Source organism: Crocuta crocuta, unplaced genomic scaffold, assembly GCF_008692635.1.
Source record: "Crocuta crocuta isolate KB4526 unplaced genomic scaffold, BGI_CrCroc_1.0 scaffold118, whole genome shotgun sequence".
NCBI classification, from domain to species: domain Eukaryota; kingdom Metazoa; phylum Chordata; class Mammalia; order Carnivora; family Hyaenidae; genus Crocuta; species Crocuta crocuta.
The window spans coordinates 11,200,048-11,219,075 of NW_027551558.1; the positions used below are offsets into that span (position 1 = coordinate 11,200,048).

At 38.5% G+C, this 19,028-nt stretch overlaps 1 protein-coding gene across 1 annotated transcript in view; it reads left to right on the top strand.

Annotated features, from left to right (window-relative positions):
* LOC144219241 (calmodulin-lysine N-methyltransferase-like) overlaps positions 1–19,028 on the top strand; it is a 203,860-nt gene that overhangs the window by 163,059 nt on the left and 21,773 nt on the right. Inside the window, exon 6 of the mRNA XM_077749198.1 lies at positions 16,909–16,983. Within this exon, the coding sequence (XP_077605324.1) occupies positions 16,909–16,983 (75 nt within the window). The remainder of the gene's footprint in view (positions 1–16,908; positions 16,984–19,028) is intronic.

The window sequence follows — 19,028 nt, forward strand, 5'->3', positions numbered from 1 at the left end:
TGTGTTATCTGGGCTTTTCGCACTGATATTCATCAGTAAAATTGGTCCACAATTTTACTGCACAATCTTTGTTAGATTTTAATATCACTGGTTCGTTGGCTTCTTAAAAGAATTTGGAAGCGTTTCTTATCTTTTGAACCACCTGATCTGGGTCACCCTAAGTTGCTACCATAATACTAGATCAAAGCAATTTTTACCCCATTATTTTGGAAGCGATAATTTGAAGTTTGCAACAAAAGGTGAAATTCTTATATTAAAATTGGATTGTGCCTATCAGTTCATAAGTTTGAAAAATAAACAAAAAAGACACAAAAACAATAATTAATTTTGTGATTTCGCATCTAATGGCACATAGTTGTAATTTGATATGAAATCAGAGCTAATTCTAGTTTTTTATCATCACTTTGTTTCACTCTCATGTAAGTTAATCAGCTGTCAAAATTATAGAATCAGAGATATTTGAAATGGGAAATATAATTAGTAAAATAATTAGTACCTTTCATTCCAAGACTTCAAAACCCTTTACTAGTCCTTAACCAGTGTGGAATATACTGGTCAACAGCTTAGTGGGTCCAAATGTTAAGCAAATCTATCTTCGTTTTGGACTCTGAAGTAAGTTTATTTCAGCTAAATTACAGACAAAAACACAGGTCCAGAGAGGAGGATCAATTTTAAAGCCAGTCCAGAAATACAATAAGCTAGAGCCATAGTTCTCAAACTTTAATAGCAGAATCATCTGTAGAACTTGTTATGACACAGATGTTGTTGGGCTTTATCCCCTGAGAGACTGAGGTGGGGTCCAAGAGCTTGCATTTTGAGCAGGTCCCCAGGTAACCCTGCTGCTGCTGGCCTAGGAACCTCACTTGTGAACCACAGAACTAGCGGTCTCTCTGAGTGTTTCTCGTTAAATTCCACAGTGCTCCATTGCTTTCAAGTTGTCCCCATTTTCTCTCACTAAAGCCAGTTCCATCCACCTTACTCCCTTGTTTATTTCATAGATGTCATGTAAAAGAAAGGACAAGATCTGACATACTGGCAACTCTTAATTACTGTAATTAATCAAGCTTGTAGATCTCCTAAACTAAAAATTTCATTGAGACCTGATTTTACTTCCCTCTCACCTTTCTCCAAGCCTTCTTTCTAGTCTGGAAATGTAAATTAGTTTCACTTCAGGATAAAAATCAATAGGTGGGTCAGGTCATCTGTTTCAAGGAATTTATAGAAATGCAATCCTGTTTTCGTTATCTGTGATATTGCTTCCTTCCCTTGGTGATCCGGTGGGGAGTGGGGGTTTTATTGTTTGTTTGTTTTCTTTTGTTTTAAATGAAGTATAGTTGACACACAATGTTATGTTAGTTTCAGGTGTACAGCGTAGTGATTCCACAAGTCTCTACATTATGCGATGCTCACCATGAGTGTAGCTGTCACCACACACTATTACAACACCATTGACTATCTTCCCTATGCTGTACCTTTTATCCCCATGATTTGTTTATTCCATAGCTGGAAGCCTGTGTCTCCCGCTTCCTTCACCCGTTTTGCCCATCCCTTCACCTTCTTCCATTCTGGCCACCATATTTGTTCTCTGTATTTTGGGGTCTGTTTCTGCTTTTTGTTTGTTTATTCGTTTTGTCATTTAGATTCTACATATAAGTGAAATCTTATGGTCGTTGTCTGCCTATTTCACTTAGCAAAATACCCTCTGGTTCCATTCATGTTGTCCCAGATGGCAAGATGCCATTCTTTTTTATGGCTGAGTAATATCCTGCTGCGCACATGCATACCACATCTTCTTTATCCATTCATCTATTGACGGACACTTGGGTTGCTTCCATATCTTGGCCATTGTTAATAATGCTGCAATGAACATAGGAGTACAGATATCTTTTCAAATTAGTTTTTTTGTTTTCTTTGAGTAAATGTCCAGTAGTGGAATTGTTGGATCATAGGCTATTTCTATTTTTAATTTTTTGAGGAGCCTTCATTCTGTTTTCCAGATTGGCTGCATCAACTTACATTCCCACCAACAGTGCACATGGGTTCCTTTTTCTCTGCATCCTTGCCAACACTTGTTATTTCTTGTCTCTTTGATTCTAGCATTCTGACAGGTATGAGGTGATATCATTGTAGTTTCTATTTGCATTTCCCTGATGATGAGTGATGTTGAGGAGCATCTTTTCATATATATGTTAGACAACTGTATGTCTTCTTTGGACAGGTCTTCTGCCCATTTTTCAATGGGATTGTTGTTGTTGTTTTTATTATTATTATTATATGTTGAGTTATATAAGTTCTTTATATAGTATGGAGTGCTCTTAATTCTGTCTTTAGGGCCGCTGTTACTTCTCTGGAATGGCACCCTCTTTAAAATCAGTCTTTTGAAAATAAAGACATTTGACAGAGGGAACTAAAAGTCTAGGCCTGTGGCTAAAGAGTATTCTAAAATCCATATCTATACTGGTAAAGATCGTCTGGAACAGGCTTCTCAAAATGGTGCATAGCCCATTTTCATAGGCACTACCTGTGGTGCTTATTTTATTTTATTTTATTTTATTATTTTTTTTTTATTTCTAGGAGAGAGAGAGAGAGACAGCCTGAGCAAGGGAGGGTCAGAGAGAGAGGGAGTCACAGACTGAAACAGGCTCCAGGCTCTGAGCTGGCAGTCAGCACACAGCCCGACGCGGGGCTCGAACCCACGAACCGCGAGATCATGACCTAAGCGAAAGTTGGACGCTTAACCGACTAAGCCACCCAGGCACCCCCTGTGGTGCTTATTTTTAAAACAAAAGTTCCTTACTGAATTGGGCTCCCCGAGGTTGTGGTTCATGAATCTCACATTTTAACAATCTCCCACATGAGTCTAATATACCCGGATCACAGATCACACTTTGATCAACTCGTTTTATCCCTAGATTGCTGTTCAGGTTAGCAAACCAACTGAAAGCATAAAGGTGAATCTATTGGAGATCCGGCTATCTGTCCTTAGGAGATGCGTGCACGTGTGTGAGTGTGTGTGAGTGTGTGTGTGTGTGTGTGTGTGTGTGTGTGTTTTACCTTCCATGTAAAGGGCTTTATTCCTCACTTTGGACTCTGGATTTCTATGGTGTCATCTGCATGAAGATGTGAATGGCAGTGGGAGGGAGAAAGTTGTACAGAGAAGGGAGAGTTCTGATTAGTTTCTTGTCCGCATCACAGCCTTTGGTTATTGGGAGCCAACAAGAAGCACGCATCAGAGGTGGAAGTGTCCTTTGAGATAATCCATCAGCCGTTCTTGACCAGAGGTGGACTGTGTGCACCACCTCTGTGCCTTTTTGTAATTATGTGGGATATTTCTGTTTGGTTGTCACAATGGCTAAGGGTTGTTACTAGGACCAGAGGGAGCAGCAAGAGTAAACATCCTACAGTACCAGGGACTGCAGTTCAGCATTGTCCTGTCCCAAATGCCAATACTACCCTAGTTGAGAAACACTAATTTCTTTTTTTTACAAGTAGTTTATTGTCAAGTTGGTTTCCATATAACACCCAANAGAGCATCGAGGAACACTCATTTCTATACTAGTTGAGAAAAATGAAGATCCAGAAATAACACTGGGATCTCTTTTATAGCATTGCTTCTTTTCTGGACTTTTTTTTAAATTGCTATATCTGTCTTACATACACTCTTCTTTTATTAAGTTTGTTTGTAAATAACATTTTTACCTAAAATGTTTCACTGAATTAGCTGCTATTCTAATTCTACTTGGGTCATTCAGTTCAAGGTAAGAAAAAGTAATTTAGAGTCTGCTCCAGACTAATCACTATGGTGAGCTCTTTAGGGTTACAAATTTGAGCAAGGTGAGGTTTCAAGATATCCATATGAGGGATAGATACTTGCCCAACTACTGAGACACAAGACAGAGTCTGCTCTAGTTGGGTTCATCATGCTACGTAAGTATAAAAAGAAGATCAGCCAATTCAAGGCAAAGGCATCTGAGAAAGAGTCATGAAGGAGGTGGTCCTTGACCTGTCAGTTAGCAAATGAAAGGCAAGAGAAGAAAAGCAGTGGAAGAGTGCATTCTAGATCTGAGAAGCAGGGAGGAAATCGTCAAAGGCATAGAGGTAGAAAAGATGCGTCCAGGAAAATTTCCTCTCTGGTGTGATGAATGGGGGCAGGCTAGAGGCCACGTGACCAGGTAGAAAGTCATTGCCTTGAGGTGGAGATGGGAGGTGAATGATGGAGCATGGAAAGGGCCTTCTGAGCGATCAGGCGAAGTTCCGTTTCTTAGTCTGGGTGGTGGTTACGAGCTTACTTGTTTCCTAATTAATTAAGATGTATGTTTGCTTCACATAGTTTTCTGTTTCAGTGTTTTATTCTACAGTAAAAGCATTGGTTTTTGCTTTTGCTGGTTTTGTTTTTTGTTTTTGTTTTGCTTGTTTTAAAGCCATCTCATTGGTTGCAGAGAAAGGGAAAGAAGTACCCCGGCCTGAATGAGAGTGCAACCTGGTGAGCAAATCTGGAGGCCATTCCAGAGAATTGACTGTTTGTGGGCACTAAAGAAAATGGGAGGAATGAGAGAGCAGTTTGGGACAGGATACATTCACATGGTCGTAGAACATAAATGTGTGTTTCATGTGTGACGATAACTAGCAAGCAGTTCGGCAGGAGAGTTCAAATCTCAGGAAATGTGCTAGAAGATTTGGAGATCCACGTGAAGAGATGAGAGCAGAACTTTGGAAACTGGAAGGTAAAAGAAGGTGGCCAAGGACAGAATCTTGGAAAATGTCCGTTTTGGAGGCAGAGTGATAGGGGTCGGTCAGAGATACGGAGAAGGAGCTGGAGACAGGAAGGCTGATGCGGGGTGGTGTGGTGTAAAACTGCTCCTTAACAGAAGCAGGTCCAGGAGAGAATTGCACAAAGAGGGTGACCAGCAGGGCCCGCTGCTGCAGATTGCTGGAGGTCTAGCAAATTGCAGAGCAGCGCTAGTGTCTGCTGTGGGAAAGGTCATATCACAAAGGCAGGTGAATCAATGGGAGTCGACTCCTCCTGCCAAAGTGTTGATGGCAAAGGGAAAGAGACAGGTAGTATGTATGTCAAGGAGAAGCAGAGTTGAGGGAAGAGGGGGGTGGATTTGATGGAGCGAGGATGTGAAGTGGTCCTTCTCGAAGTATGGTCCCCAGACCAGCAGCATCAGCACCACATAGAAATTTGTTAGAAATACAGATTTGCTGCCTATGGAATCAGAAACTCTGGGACTGAAGCTGTATTTTAACAAACTTTCTGAGCATTCTGATGCATACTCAAGTTTTAACCCCACCCCCACACCCCCGCCCCAGCTAGAAAAAAGAGGGAGTGATTTAATCCTGCGCATAGGTGGGAAGGTTGTGTTTGAAAGGAAGGACCACTTCCTTTTAGACAAGAGGCAAAGAGAAAAGATGAAGAAGAGGGAAAAGATATCAGAGAGCCCCAGGCTCGAGATCAGGTCATCTTAGAGAACAAAGACCTGGGATGTTGAGGAGCTAAAAACAGAGATGTGTACATCCAGCCTCCAAACCCTTGCCTCCTATAAACTTTGTCTAAGATATAACTCCTCTTTCTCTTTCCTGTCCAAAGCCTACCTTTAAAATCACATCCTGCCTTCCACCTTCTTTAGCATCCCTTCCCTGACATGGCCATCTGTAATTCTTTTGCTTCTTTTCCAGGTAAGACTATATGTTTCCTTTGACTATTTTAATTTGTTACTTAGAAACAGGTCCTCTTTGTCCTAGGTTTCACAGCCGCCAGCCAAGTGCTGAATGACCCTGTGAATAGACTGGCGCACAAGTTAGGAAATCAACAGATCAGTGTTCCTCCTCATTCTCAGTTTCCGTCCTAGATTTAGATTCCTTCCTCCAAGTGTCTGAAGCACCATCGGAGAAGCTTCTAGCATATGGATTTTGAAACTCTATGAACCATCAGGAGAAGTGGAGGGCCAAGTGACAGGGAATGGTTTGAAGGAAGAGAAAGGATTCCCCAGTTTAGGTTAACACTATAGATGACTTGAATGGACCCTCCCTAAGGGTGAGCTAAGCCCAGACAGACTCTGAGAAGTAAGATGTAAGAAGCACGGAAGGGTTCCCGGAGTCTGTTGCAAGGAAGTATGGCTGTAATATCCATGTGAAGAAAATGACTGCCTTCTCCGCTGCTGGTAAAACAGAGTGCTGTTGTTGTTGTTTAGTAAGTCTAAGTTCATTACACTTGGCAAGCATAATCACGAATTGTGTCAGTATGCTACTTTTGCAAACTCACAAGAGATGACAGTTTTAACAGCACCATTGAACGCTGTGACTCATTCCGCAACAAGGAAATCTACAAACATAAAGGTAAACAAATATTAACTGTGCGAATGTGAGAAAAGAAATACCTTAAATCTGTAGAGGGAAGGTTATCTGTAAGCACCACAATGAAATACAAACGAGATTAAGCATGTTTGACATTAGATTTTATCACAAACTTAAAACAGAGACGTTTTGTTTGAGACCTTTTTTTTTTTTCGTGTGAGTTTTAAATCCCAAGGTAGGAGTCCTATCAGAAACTGACTTGGCTTGGGGCGCCTGGGTGGCTTAGTCGGTTAAGCGTCCGACTTTCGCTTAGGTCATGATCTCGCGGTTCGTGGGTTCGAGCCCTTCGTCGGGCTCTGTGCTGACTGCCAGCTCAGAGCTGGAGCCTGTTTCAGTCTGTGACTCGCGGTTCGTGGGTTCGAGCCCCACGTCGGGCCTGTGCTGACTGCCAGCTCAGAGCCTGGAGCCTGTTTCGGTCTGTGACTCCCTCTCTCTGACCCTCCCCTGCTCACGCTGTCTCTCTCTCTCTCCTAGAAGTAGATAAAACATTAAAAAAAAAATTTTTTTTAAAAAAAAAGAAACTGACTTGGCTTTGCATTTCAGGTTGAAACTCCAAAATCAAAGCCAGAATGAAAAAAAAAATCAAAGTTAGTGCAAGAATAAGGGAAGGGAAACTGATATTTATTGAGCACTGATCATGCATCTTTCATATATTCTATTCTAGCTCATTCAGTTCTTCATCGTTGTGCAAGGCAACTAATGTCTGTTATAGATGAGGGCCACGATAGTCAGCATCTCTCAGCCCCACTGGCCTGTAAGTGGCGGAGCTGGTATTTGAACTCAGAGCTTTCTAGCTACACACCCAGCATGCTTTCTGCTGTGCAGTACTTGTTAAACTTACCAGGTTTGACATGCCTATAGCTATTCAGGTTTTTCTAAAGCATGGGGAGTTCTGTAATGATGATTGGTTTTATATTTCTATCTGTAAAATTCTACTCTGCTTCGTAATGAATTTCAAACAGAAATAAGATTTTGACATGGTGGTGAAACAAAATGGTGACAACATAAATTTTACTTCGGTGTCGATATAATTCTAGGTAACACATTGGGTTGATTTGGGGATTTGGAAGAACCATCCTTTACTTGTCTTTGCATCTGAACATTATGCCTTAAATTGTGTAAAGTCCATAGAGGTCCAGGGGTTAGTAGTATTTGTGTTTACACCCTGCTGCCTTTCAAAAATCGCTTCCCTTTTAGCTTTTCTTTAACAGTTGTATTGAGGCAAATTGGCATCCAGTAAACCGTATGTACGGTTTTGTCAGTTTTGAAGTTTGTGTATACCCTTGAACCCATCACCGCAATCCAAATACTGAACATATCTCTCACCCCCAAGTTTCCTCTTGCCCTTTGATAATCCCTGCTTTTTGCTTCTTGAAGGGTGCTCCCATTCTAGGAAACCTCTGGTTTGTCTTCCCTCCCCTCATGTGAGTTTATATTTTCTAGAGATTTAAATAAGTGGAAGCACTCAGTGCTTTTTGTTTTTGTTTTTGTTTGGAAGTCAGTGTTCTTTCAGTCAGTAAGAGTCTTTGAGATTCATCTATGCTGTTGCATGGATTAATAGTTCTTTCCTTTTTATTCCTGAGTAGCGCGCCCTTGTGTGGATATTCAACCACTATGAACTTTTGGGCTGTTGCCTCTTGGGGCTGTTACAAATGAAACTGTTAGCAATATTTATATGCATATATAAATGGATTTATGCTTTCTATGGATATGTGCTTTCACTTCTCTGGGGTAAACCACCTACAAGTGAAACAGCTAGATCATATAGAGGCACCTATGTAACGTTTTAAGGAACCCGACAAGCTGTTTTCCAAACTGGTTACACTATTTTAGATTCCCATCCGTGCTGTCAGAGAGTTCCATTTTGTCCACATCCTCTTCAACACTCTATATGGTCAGTCTTTTAAATCATAGCCTTTCTAGGGCTCCTGGGTGGCTCAGTCGGTTCAGCATCCGACTTTGGCTCAGGTCATCTCACGGTTCACAAGTTCAAGTCCCATGTTGGGCTCTGTGCTGACAGCTCAGAGCCTGGAGCCTGCTTCGGATTCTGTGTCTCCCTCTCTCTCTGCCCCTCACCTGCTCACACTGCCTCTCTCTCTCAAAAAAAAAAAAATAAACATTAAAATATTTTTTTGATTATAGCCTTTCTAATAGGTGTATAGTACGTCTCATCAGGGTTTTAATTTGAATTTCTGTAATTACTAATGATGTTGGGTGTCTTTTTGTGTGCTTATTTGCCACTTATATACCTTTGGTAAAGCATCTGTTCAAATGCTTTACCCCTCTTTTTTAAATTGGGCTGCTTGTTTTCCTATTAACAGACTCTGGGTGTTCATCTTATGTTTTTTATATGTTTATATGTAAACATATCATACAACCTTTTATCAGATATATGATTTGCAAATATTTCCACCAAGCCTGTGGCTTCTCCTTCTATTCACTTCATAGCATCTTTCAAACTACAGAAGTTTTTAATTTTAATGAAGTCTAATTTAACAATTTGTTCTTTTATGGATCATGTATCTTGTATCATATTTAAGAAATCTTTGCTCAGAGTTTTTCCTGTACTTTCATCTACAGGTTTTATAGTGTTAGGTTTTACATTTAATTTTATGATCCATTTGGAGTTAATTTTTTAATATGGTACAAGATAAATGTTAGAGATATATATTTTTAATGGGAATATCGACATGCTAAAACACTATTTGTTGAAAATACTCTCCTTTATCCACTGAATTACCTCCATTTATTTAGGTCTTATTTAATTTCTCTCATCTTTTGTGAGAATATCTCTAAATATTTCATATTTTTATGCTACTAATGGTATGGATTGTTTAATGTTATTGTGAATGGTATGGAATTGAAAATTACAGTTTCCAATTATGTGTTGCTTATATAAAGAAATACAAGCAATTTTTATATATTGATCTTATATTCCACAAGTTTGCTAAACTCATTTATTTGTTCTGCTTGCTTTTTGGTATATTCCATTGGATATTCTACATAGCTGATTGGGTTACCTGCTAATAAAAACAGTTTTACTTCTTCCTTCCCAATCTTGATGACTTTTTTTATTCTTGTCTTATTGCACTGTCTCCAGTGCAATCTTCAATAGTGAGAGGAAACATCCTTTCCTTGTTCTGATGGTTAGGAGGAAAAGAAACCTAGTCTTTCACCATTAAATATGATACTGGTCTTAGGTTTTCCCAGATGATTTCCTTTTTTCAGATTGAGGAAGTTCCTTTCTGTTCTTAGGTTGCTGAGAGTTTTTATCAGGAATAGATGTTAGACTTTGTCAGTCAGTGCAGTTTCTATACTTATTGAGATGATCACATTTTTTTCTTTTCTAGTTCATTAATATGGTGAATTATATTGATCAATTTTTAATTGAATTAATTTTTTGAATGAATTTTATTGATTAAAGCAAGAAGGCTGGTTTAATGTTTAAAGGAAAAACCTAGGACAAACCTCACTTGATCTGACATCTATATCTATATATTGATATATATTTATATACCTATAGAGAATATATATTTATTAATATATTTTATGAAGAACTTTTATATTCCTTATTATCCTCTTACTATCTGTAGAATCTGTAGTGATGCCACTTCACTCATTCATGATATTGGTGATTTATGTCTTCTCCCTGTTTTTCTAGTCAGTCTGGCTAGAAGTTTATCAATTTTATTGCTCTTCTTAAAGAACCAGTGTTTGGTTTCAGTGATTTTTCCATTATGTTTCTGTTTTCTATTTCATTATTTTTGTTCTAATCTTTACTTCCTTTCTTGTGGTTCTGTTGAGTTTAACTTCTTGTGTGTGAAGGGGTGCTTTTTTGTTTGTTTATTTAGTTGGGAGTTGAGTCCATTGATTTGAGACCTTTCTTTTCTGATATAGGCATGTTAGTGCTATTAATTCCCTCTGTATACTGCTTTAATAGCATCCCACAAATTTTGTATGTTGTATTTTCATTTTAATTCAGTCAAAAATATTTTTCAGTTTCTGCTTTGATTTCTTCTTTGGATGCTAGGTTATTTACAGGTATATTACTTATTTTCTAAGTATTTGGAGATTTTATAGAGAATATTGATTTTTAATTTAATTCTGTGATAGGCAGGGAACATATTTTTATATGACAAGAAATCTTTTAAATTTGTTGAAAATTAAAATAAGACTCAGAATGGGTATGGGCGCCTGGGTGGCTCAGTTGGTTGAGCATCTGACTTCGGCTGGAGTCATGATCTCACAGTTTGTGAGTTTGAGCCCCGTTTCAGGCTCTCTGCTGTCAGCACAGAGCCACACTGGATCTTCTGTCCCCTTCTCTCTGTGCCTCTCCCCTGCTCATGCTTGCTATCTCTTTCTCTCTCAAAAATAAACATTAAAAAAAATTTTTTTTAAAGAACCAGAATGGATATATTTTGGTAAATGCTCCATATCTATTTGGGAAAAAAAACACTATTCTGCTATTATTGGGTGGAGTGTTCTATAAATATCAATTAAGTCATGTTGCTCAACAGCATTGTTAAAGTCATCTATAACCTTGGTTATTTTCTGTCTACTTCAATTAATTATTGAGGAAGGAATATTGAAATCACTCTCATAATTGTGGTTTTGTCTATGTTTTCTTGCAGTAATACCCATTTAGGCTTCAAATTAGAAGCTCTGTTCTTAAGCTCATAAACATTTAGAGGTGTTATGTCTGCTTCTTGAATTGGCCCTTTAACATTATATTGTGATCTGTTTTATACACAGTAATATGTTTGCTCTGAAATCTACTATCTGGCATTCATATAGGCAGTCTGGAATTCTTCTGGCTAGTGTTGCTCGGTATGTCTTTTTAACTTTTAACCCATTTGTGCTTCACATTTAAAATACATTTATCGGGGTGCCTCGGTGGCTTAGTCAGTTGAACATCTGACTCTTGATTTTTGCTCAGGTCATGATCATGAGATTGAGCTCCACATCGGGCTCTGTGCTGAGTGTGGAGCCTGCTTAAGATTCTCTGTCTCTGTCTCTGTCTCTGTCTCTGTCTCTCTCTCTCGCTGTGCCCCTCCCCCTGCCTCGCATGCTCTCATTCTCTTTCTCTCTGTCTCAAAAAAAAATTGATTTACTATAAGCCACATATACTTGCATCTAGCATTTTATTTATTTTTTACTTTACTTTCCTTTTATTTTATTTTATTTTATTTTATTTTATTTTATTTTATTTTATTGAGAGAGAGAATGCAGGATCTTAATCCAGCTTGACACTGTGCCTTTCAGTTTGGGGCATTTAGACCATTTTCACTTAGTACAAGTAGTAATGTGGTTAGATTTAAATCTGTCATTTTGCTTTTTGTTTTCTATTTGTTCCATCTATTTCTTCCTCTTTTCATCTTTTTCTGCTTCCATTCTATCACCTTTGTTGACTTATTAGCTACAATTTTGTTTAGTTGTCTTAGTACTTTCTTTAGGTTTTATAATATACATCTTTAGCTTATCACAGTCTATGCTCGGTGAGGGACCACTTCATCTACACTATAAAAACCTTATCATAGTATCCCTCTGTTACTGCCCTCCCGGTCTTTATGCTATTGCCTTTTATTTTACTTATCTATATGTTAAAAACTCCACAATACTTGTTATTTGTTTAGGTAGTCAATTATATTTCAAAGAGTTAAATAATTTAAAAAATCTTATATGTTTGCCCATGTAGTTTGAATTTTTGGTTCTCATCATTGTTTTTTCTGTTGATTCATATTTTCATCAGGTATGATTATTCCTCTGCCTGAATGACTTTACATTTCTTGTACTTTAGATCTGCTGATGATTAATTCTTCCAGGTTTCGTATGTCGGAAAACATCTATTTTACCTTTTGGGAGGAAATACATTTTAACTGGGTATATAATTCTAGGTTGACATGTTTTTTTCTCCTTTCAGTCTTTAAGGATGTCAGTCCACTGTATTCAGACTTGCCTATTACTCACAAGAAATATGCTGTCATTCTTACCTTCGTGTGTATATAATGTGTCTTTTTTCCTTTGGGTGCTTTTCAGATTTTCTCTTCATCACTGCTTTTGGGTAATTTGATTAGATTATTTGTGCCTTGTAGTTTTCTTCATGTTTCTCGTGCTTGGAGTTTGTTGAAATCTCTTGATCTGTGGGTTAATAATTCTCATTAAATTTGGAAACATTTCAGCCATTATTTCTTCAAATATTTTTCTTGTACCACTCCCCTTCTGTCCCTTGGAAACTCCAGTTAAACATATATAAGATCATTTAAATTTGCCCCACAGCTCACTCACTAATCCTCTTTTAATTTACTTCTTTGTTTCTGTCTATATTTCATTTTGGATCGTTTCTATTGGTTTGTTTTCAAGTTCACTTATCTTTTCTTCTGAAATGTCTAATCTGCTATTAATTCCATCTGATGGATTTTTCCTCTCAGACATTGTAGTTTTTGTCTGTAGAAGTTTGATTTGGGACTTTAAATATATTTTTCTTGTCTCTATTCACTTCTTTAAATATGGGGAATATCATTATGATAACTATTTTAACACTATTGTCTGTTAATTCTAACGTCTGTGGCAGGTTTAGACTGGTTTCAGTTGTTTGATTTGTCTCATTATTGATTGTGTTATTTCAATTCCTTGCATACCTGGTAATCTTTTATTGTATTCCAGGTATTTTATATTTTACCTCGTTGGAATCTGAATGTTTTTGTATTCCTGTAAATGTTTCTGAATTTTGTTCTGGGTCACTGTTAAGTTATTTTGAAATAACTTTTGGGTCTTGCTTTTAAGATTTGTTCGGCAGAACCAGAGCAGCATTTAGTCTAGGGCTAATTATTCTCCTCTACTGAGACAAGACCCATCTGAGGACTCTACCCAGTACCCTGTAAATTATGACGCTGAATTGAAAATAAAGAGTTTAAACAATTTTTTTCATGGATTTTTCCTGCAGAGGAGGAGTTGAGAAATAGAATAAAAACTGGAGGGGTAAGTAGAGTTAAGAGAGGATATTTTAAGAGAGCGAACATAACTGTGTGTTTGAATAGTGATGGGAATAATCCAGAACAGAGGAAAGAGGTGGTGCTATAGGATAGAGAAGGCAGAATTGCTAGAGCTGTATCCTAGAAAAGATGAAAGGGGCTGGACCTAGTGTGTAAGAGGAGGTGCTAGATTTAGATATGGGTATGGCATCTTTAATTCATCTATGATAGCAGGCAGGAAGCAGAATATATAGGAACAGATGATATTAGGAGCGTAAGTGTGGTGGTGGGAGTTTGTGGAAGTTTTCATCAGATACCTGCAATTTTGACTGTAAAGTAGGAAGCAAGGTAATCAGCTGAGAGGGAGGCTGAGAGAGGAAGTGTTCGAATTTTGAAAAGAGAAGATAGTACAAAGTAACAGCCTGGGAGACTGGGGGAGTAAGTGGACAAGGGAAGTCTAAATATAACTGCTAGATATCACCAAGAGACCACTTGAAGCTCATGGTCATGAATTTAAAGCAAAGCCAGTCAGGATGCTTTTGTGCTTTCTCCAACCACACTCAGGTGCACAGGAGCAGTCTCAGAGCAGGCAGAGAGCTGGACTTAACAAACAGGAGGAAGTAAGAGAGGGAAAAGGGAGTAGAGAGTGTGTGCAAAGGAGTAATTAAAATGATTGGCTGTGGATGTAAGCTGGTAAGGAGGGGAGGTAAATGTCAGAGAAGAGAGATGGGGACCTGTTGACGGGGCCAGCAGATTGTCAACCAGTCGGACTAAAGAATAGTTGAGATCAAAATACCTTCTGGAAGGGGTGAGCTGTGAAAGGGCTGGTCAGACAGTAGGTCAGGGTTGTAGTTATTCATAAAAACAAGGACTTGAACAGTGCTGCTCAACAAATAGGCTATACAGTGGAGCCAGTGTGTGAACTGCATGTTCCTGATCTGCAGTGAGGTAAGAAACTGAAAGTAGATGTTTAGGAACACTACTGTGATATCCAAGCATATGATCGGTGGGCTTATATGTAGAATGTCTTGGCTTTTAAAATCTCACTTGTCTATTAATTTGTATTGTATTTTATAAAAGGGTTGGTCTGCAACAGATTGGGTATAAACAACAATAACAACAAAATCTGGTCCTGCCCCACAGCTAAAGTACTACTCTAGGATACATGACCGTTATGTGAGTTATCTGAGAAGGGTGGAGGGCAAGGTCATTGGAGGAGAAGAGTTGGAAGGCCCAGCACCTTGAATATTGAAGTCACCATCATCAGTTTCCTTCCAACGTGGAAGGTCTCCTGATTATGTAGCTCCACCAGGCACCCTTCTCAGCGTGTGCTACGTGAGCCCCGTAACTCCAGAATATAGTGTGAATGGTGCTCTCAAGAAGGTGGCCATTGTTAGCTCCATTTTACAGCCGAGAAAGCAAACTCCAGGTTCACACAGCCAGTCAAGGAAGGAACCAAAATGTGAACCTCGGTGTGCCTATCACACCAAAGCTGGATTCTGTCTAGATGCATGCTTACAGTTATGGAGATAGCATGGCCATAAGCCTCATGAGAACTAGGAAAAATGCCTTTTGGGAATGTGTTGTGGTCCATGTGGCCAAGGCAAGCATTTCAGTTTCCTTTAGAATCACTCCTGTTACATCTGCTGTGCTAATTCACAGCCAGTTGCTACCCAGACCCCTGTCTCTCCAATTTGTCTCTGTTGAATCAAAGACTGAAGCACGTCAGGAATCCAATATACAATACCCACCACAGGATTTCCTACATTTTCTGTTCATGTGCTTTAGTAACCACTTATGTATTAGAAGCACGTTTTAAAGAATGGTTTACGGAATGGTAGGATTATGAATAATTTTAACGCTTTTCTTTTTCTTAAGATGTGTGTGATGGGTACGTTACTTTTATGATTTGAAAAGAGATCAAGCAGAGATCGCTCCTTTCAACTAGCTTGTTCATGTAGAAACGGTCTAGGACTCTTAGGTCTCTGATGAGGGCTGAACAGGCCCGGTTTCCCAGCGAGCTGGAGTTCCAGCTGCCCTGGAGGCCTCGATATTTCCATAAAAGTTGGTGTTGGTTGTGTCCCACTCTCCTCAGGTGCATGGAGTTTCTGAGGAATTAATCTGAAAACAGAGTAAGCCTTAGTCTTTTAGGGCTTTCCTGGCTTTTCCATTCCTTGGCTCTCCAGTAGGCCCAACTAAGTACAGCAGTGGAGTTAATTTATGAAGCCTGTCCAAGTGTCATGGCATAACACGTTCCTCTGGAAAGCCCTTCCCGGAGCTCCATTATGTCTGTATGCTTACGTGACACAGAGGACACAGCATCAGAATTATGGGTTTGTGTGTCTGCATGTCCTGCTAGGCTGCCATCATGAAGAAAGAGCCCGCGGCACAGTGCAGGGCCGGCCACACAGTAGGTGCTCAGTAACGATGAGTCGAATGAGTGGATGGGGAACTGATGCTCAGCCTGTATAGACATTTTCGTGGTGATGTGCTTAATCTTCTCTACGTTAAGAAATTCACTACCACTCACGTATATAAGCGTATAGGGGAAGAACTTTTGGACTTAACCAAAATAAGACTTGTTTTTGTATTCGAACACACGGCTTTTCACCCGGGGAAGATACAGAAGAAATAAAGAACCCACCAGGATAAGCAAATATAGCTGGACAGGGTAGGATGTGTTCACTCAGTTTGGTTTTAAATAATAAAGTAGAAAAGAGGAGCACAAGTTTCCTCTGAAAAAATAGCACTGCAAGTCAGTTTTGGTGCAGAGAGAGGAATCATTAAAATGCGTTAATGTGGTAAAATGCTAATTATCACAATAGTTAATTAAAAGTAACTTAAAATCTTCGGTTGGCCTCATAAGCACAGAATTTTTAAAATACTTTAATGTGGTAAAATGCTAATTATCACAATTGTTAATTAAAAGTAACTTAAAATCTTCAGTTGGCCTAGAATTTTTAAATATGTGCTATTAATTATTGTTGTTTGTATGAGGTTTAAAACCCGACCCTCTTATGGAGACTAAGTGTTAAGATGGGCAACATTTGCAATGTGCCTAAAATCTAAACTACTGAAAATGAAAGTTGGCTTTTCTTTTCTCTCTTCCTGCCCAGTTGCTCACTTCTTCAATCAGAAATGCAACTGACGTGCCAGGCAAGATAGATACTCCCTAAGTTTCACATCATTTATTTTTATAAATTTGTGTTCCAGCCAGATGGGGAATACTTTGATCTCAATATGTACCTCATTGATGTTAAGAGTCTAGACTCATTGTAATGACTGTGGTAAAAATAAGATGTTTCTCCCTGGTTCATCTACCAAAGAAAACTATAAAAACTAGCACAGGCTTAACTATTGTATCAAAATAGAGAATTCTTCCTCTTCTAGATTTGAAGACTAAATAAAATACAGAGCAGACAGTTACATCCTAATTTTTTTTTTATTATACCTTTTGAAATAATTTGTATATACCCTTTAAATAATTTCAAGTGCCACAAAAAATAATGTTAATAGCTCAAAATCAGAAGTTAAAAAAAAAGACCCTAAGTCTAATTTTTAAAATCTTTTTCTCCTCAAGCGTTTTACGATGGGATAATGAGACAGATGTCGCTCAACTGGAAGGACATTTTGACATTGTTATGTGTGCTGACTGGTAAGTACATAAAAATCATAAAACTCCTGTTAGAAAAAATCGCTTTGCTGGAGTAATTGGGCTGTGCTGCTTTGCTGACGGCTAAGCAAAGTCAACAAATGAAGCACAAAACCACCTTAACCTCAACAAATTAATATTCATCTCCATGTGACAGTTATAAGGTAGTCTTCTATCACACAGTAACTTCTACCACATTATTTCCCAAAGATTGATTTTGAGAAGCGTTTCCATTTTCTGGAATTGCCTCTGTTTCATGCTTGACGTATCAGTAAATGGACGACTTAGGCAAATTGCAAATAATTATGGCTCGGAGAGGAATAGTCTGGAGAAAAAGGAGTTTATCAACACAAACAGCTCAATTAGCTTACTTCTTAGGAGAGATCTGACTATTGATATAAGGGAATATATGTAGATGTGTGTACACACGCGTATGTGCTCCTGCAAATAAACGTATTTGTGGAATATCTTTGGGGAAATATCTTTTCTTAAACGTATGTTTGCTATCTCAGTGTTCAATGTATTCAATTATGATATTTAATTATACACAAAACAGGAATTATAAAATTACATTTTATTGTTATGCAAATAATATTAAAATCTCTGTCAGGTGCCTGCTTTTTAAAAAATAATTTACATTAGATATCTTGTCTTCTCTTTTAGCTCAATCTACTTACTGTTAATGAAAGTCTGATCCTAAGTTGCTGGATAAATATGTATCAAACCTTAATAATTATTCAAATAATCTTAGGTATTTTCTTCATGCATGTCGAATAACAATGATTTCAGCATACGGGAAATGCTGACAGTTCAAAAGTATTTTTTTCCCCTGGTAAGAGTAAGATCTTATGTGTAGTTTTATCATGGTTTTATGACAGGTTAGATTTGAAAACACAGGTTCGGAATCTGAAGAAGTTCTAGTGTATCGATCCACCCAGTTACAAGGTCCAGAACCTGGAGAAGAAGACTTTCCCCAGAGGGGAATTGGAAGAAATTTTTAAGGCAGTCATTATTATTATTATTATTATTACTATTATTTTAAATAAGAGTTTCAATAACTTCTACGTAAGTCATTGGAATTAGATTTGCTTTCTTTTTTCTTCTGAAGAGTACTTCTCAAGGGAAAATAAGTCATTAGTTCTATTGCTAGTTTTCCGTGGGCTTTTAGTGTCTTTGCACCCAATTTCAGAAGACCTTGTTCCAAACAGATTTTGGACCAACCGTTGACATTGCGCCTGATGTTACATCCCTCACCTCCTCAAACCCAAGGAGCTGAAACCTCCCCATACGATTTGAGCGAGTAATTTAGTAAACGCCTCTCCTCACCAAAGATGAGAAAGGGTCCTCCAAGGTTTCATTGCACAGGTGAAGATAACGCTGGCAGGATTAGCTGAGACGAAGCATGAAAGTCAGATCAGAGAGCGGCAGGAAGAGAGAAGCAGGGAGAATTCTTCTTGGAGGCTTAGACGAGGGTCGCGCGCGTGGGCTCTGATATGTGGAGAAAGGTCTGGCCGGGCGATTTAGAGTTAAATGTGTCCTTCACACAAATATCAGAACAGCCTGGCTTTGTCAGACCTTGTGTTACGGACACTCACACCATGTCATCCTATTTGTACCAGAGAGACAAGCAGAGGAAGTAAGATTTAAGCTCTTTTCTGATTAATGTTCTCAGGTTAAAAATAGCCACACAGCATGTTTGAGAAATAGTCTTTTTTTTTTTCCCCTAGCGAACAACAGGGTCACGTACAACTGATATACATAATGCATATTCGGTTAAGGCTTTCATTGAAAATACATAACATAGCACAATGTTAGATGTACACACACACACAGACACAGACACACACACACACACAGCTAGGAGCTATGTGAGAATTTACGGATTCAAATGAACTAAATACACCAAGTTTTATTTTATAAATGGCTTTTCTATGCGTGAGTTGTTAAGTTTTTTTTTTCCCCTGGTGTGGTAAAGTGCCTGAATATCAGCCTGTTTATGATTTCCCATTTGTAAATGCGAAACATTAAGCTACTCTCACTGCAATGCT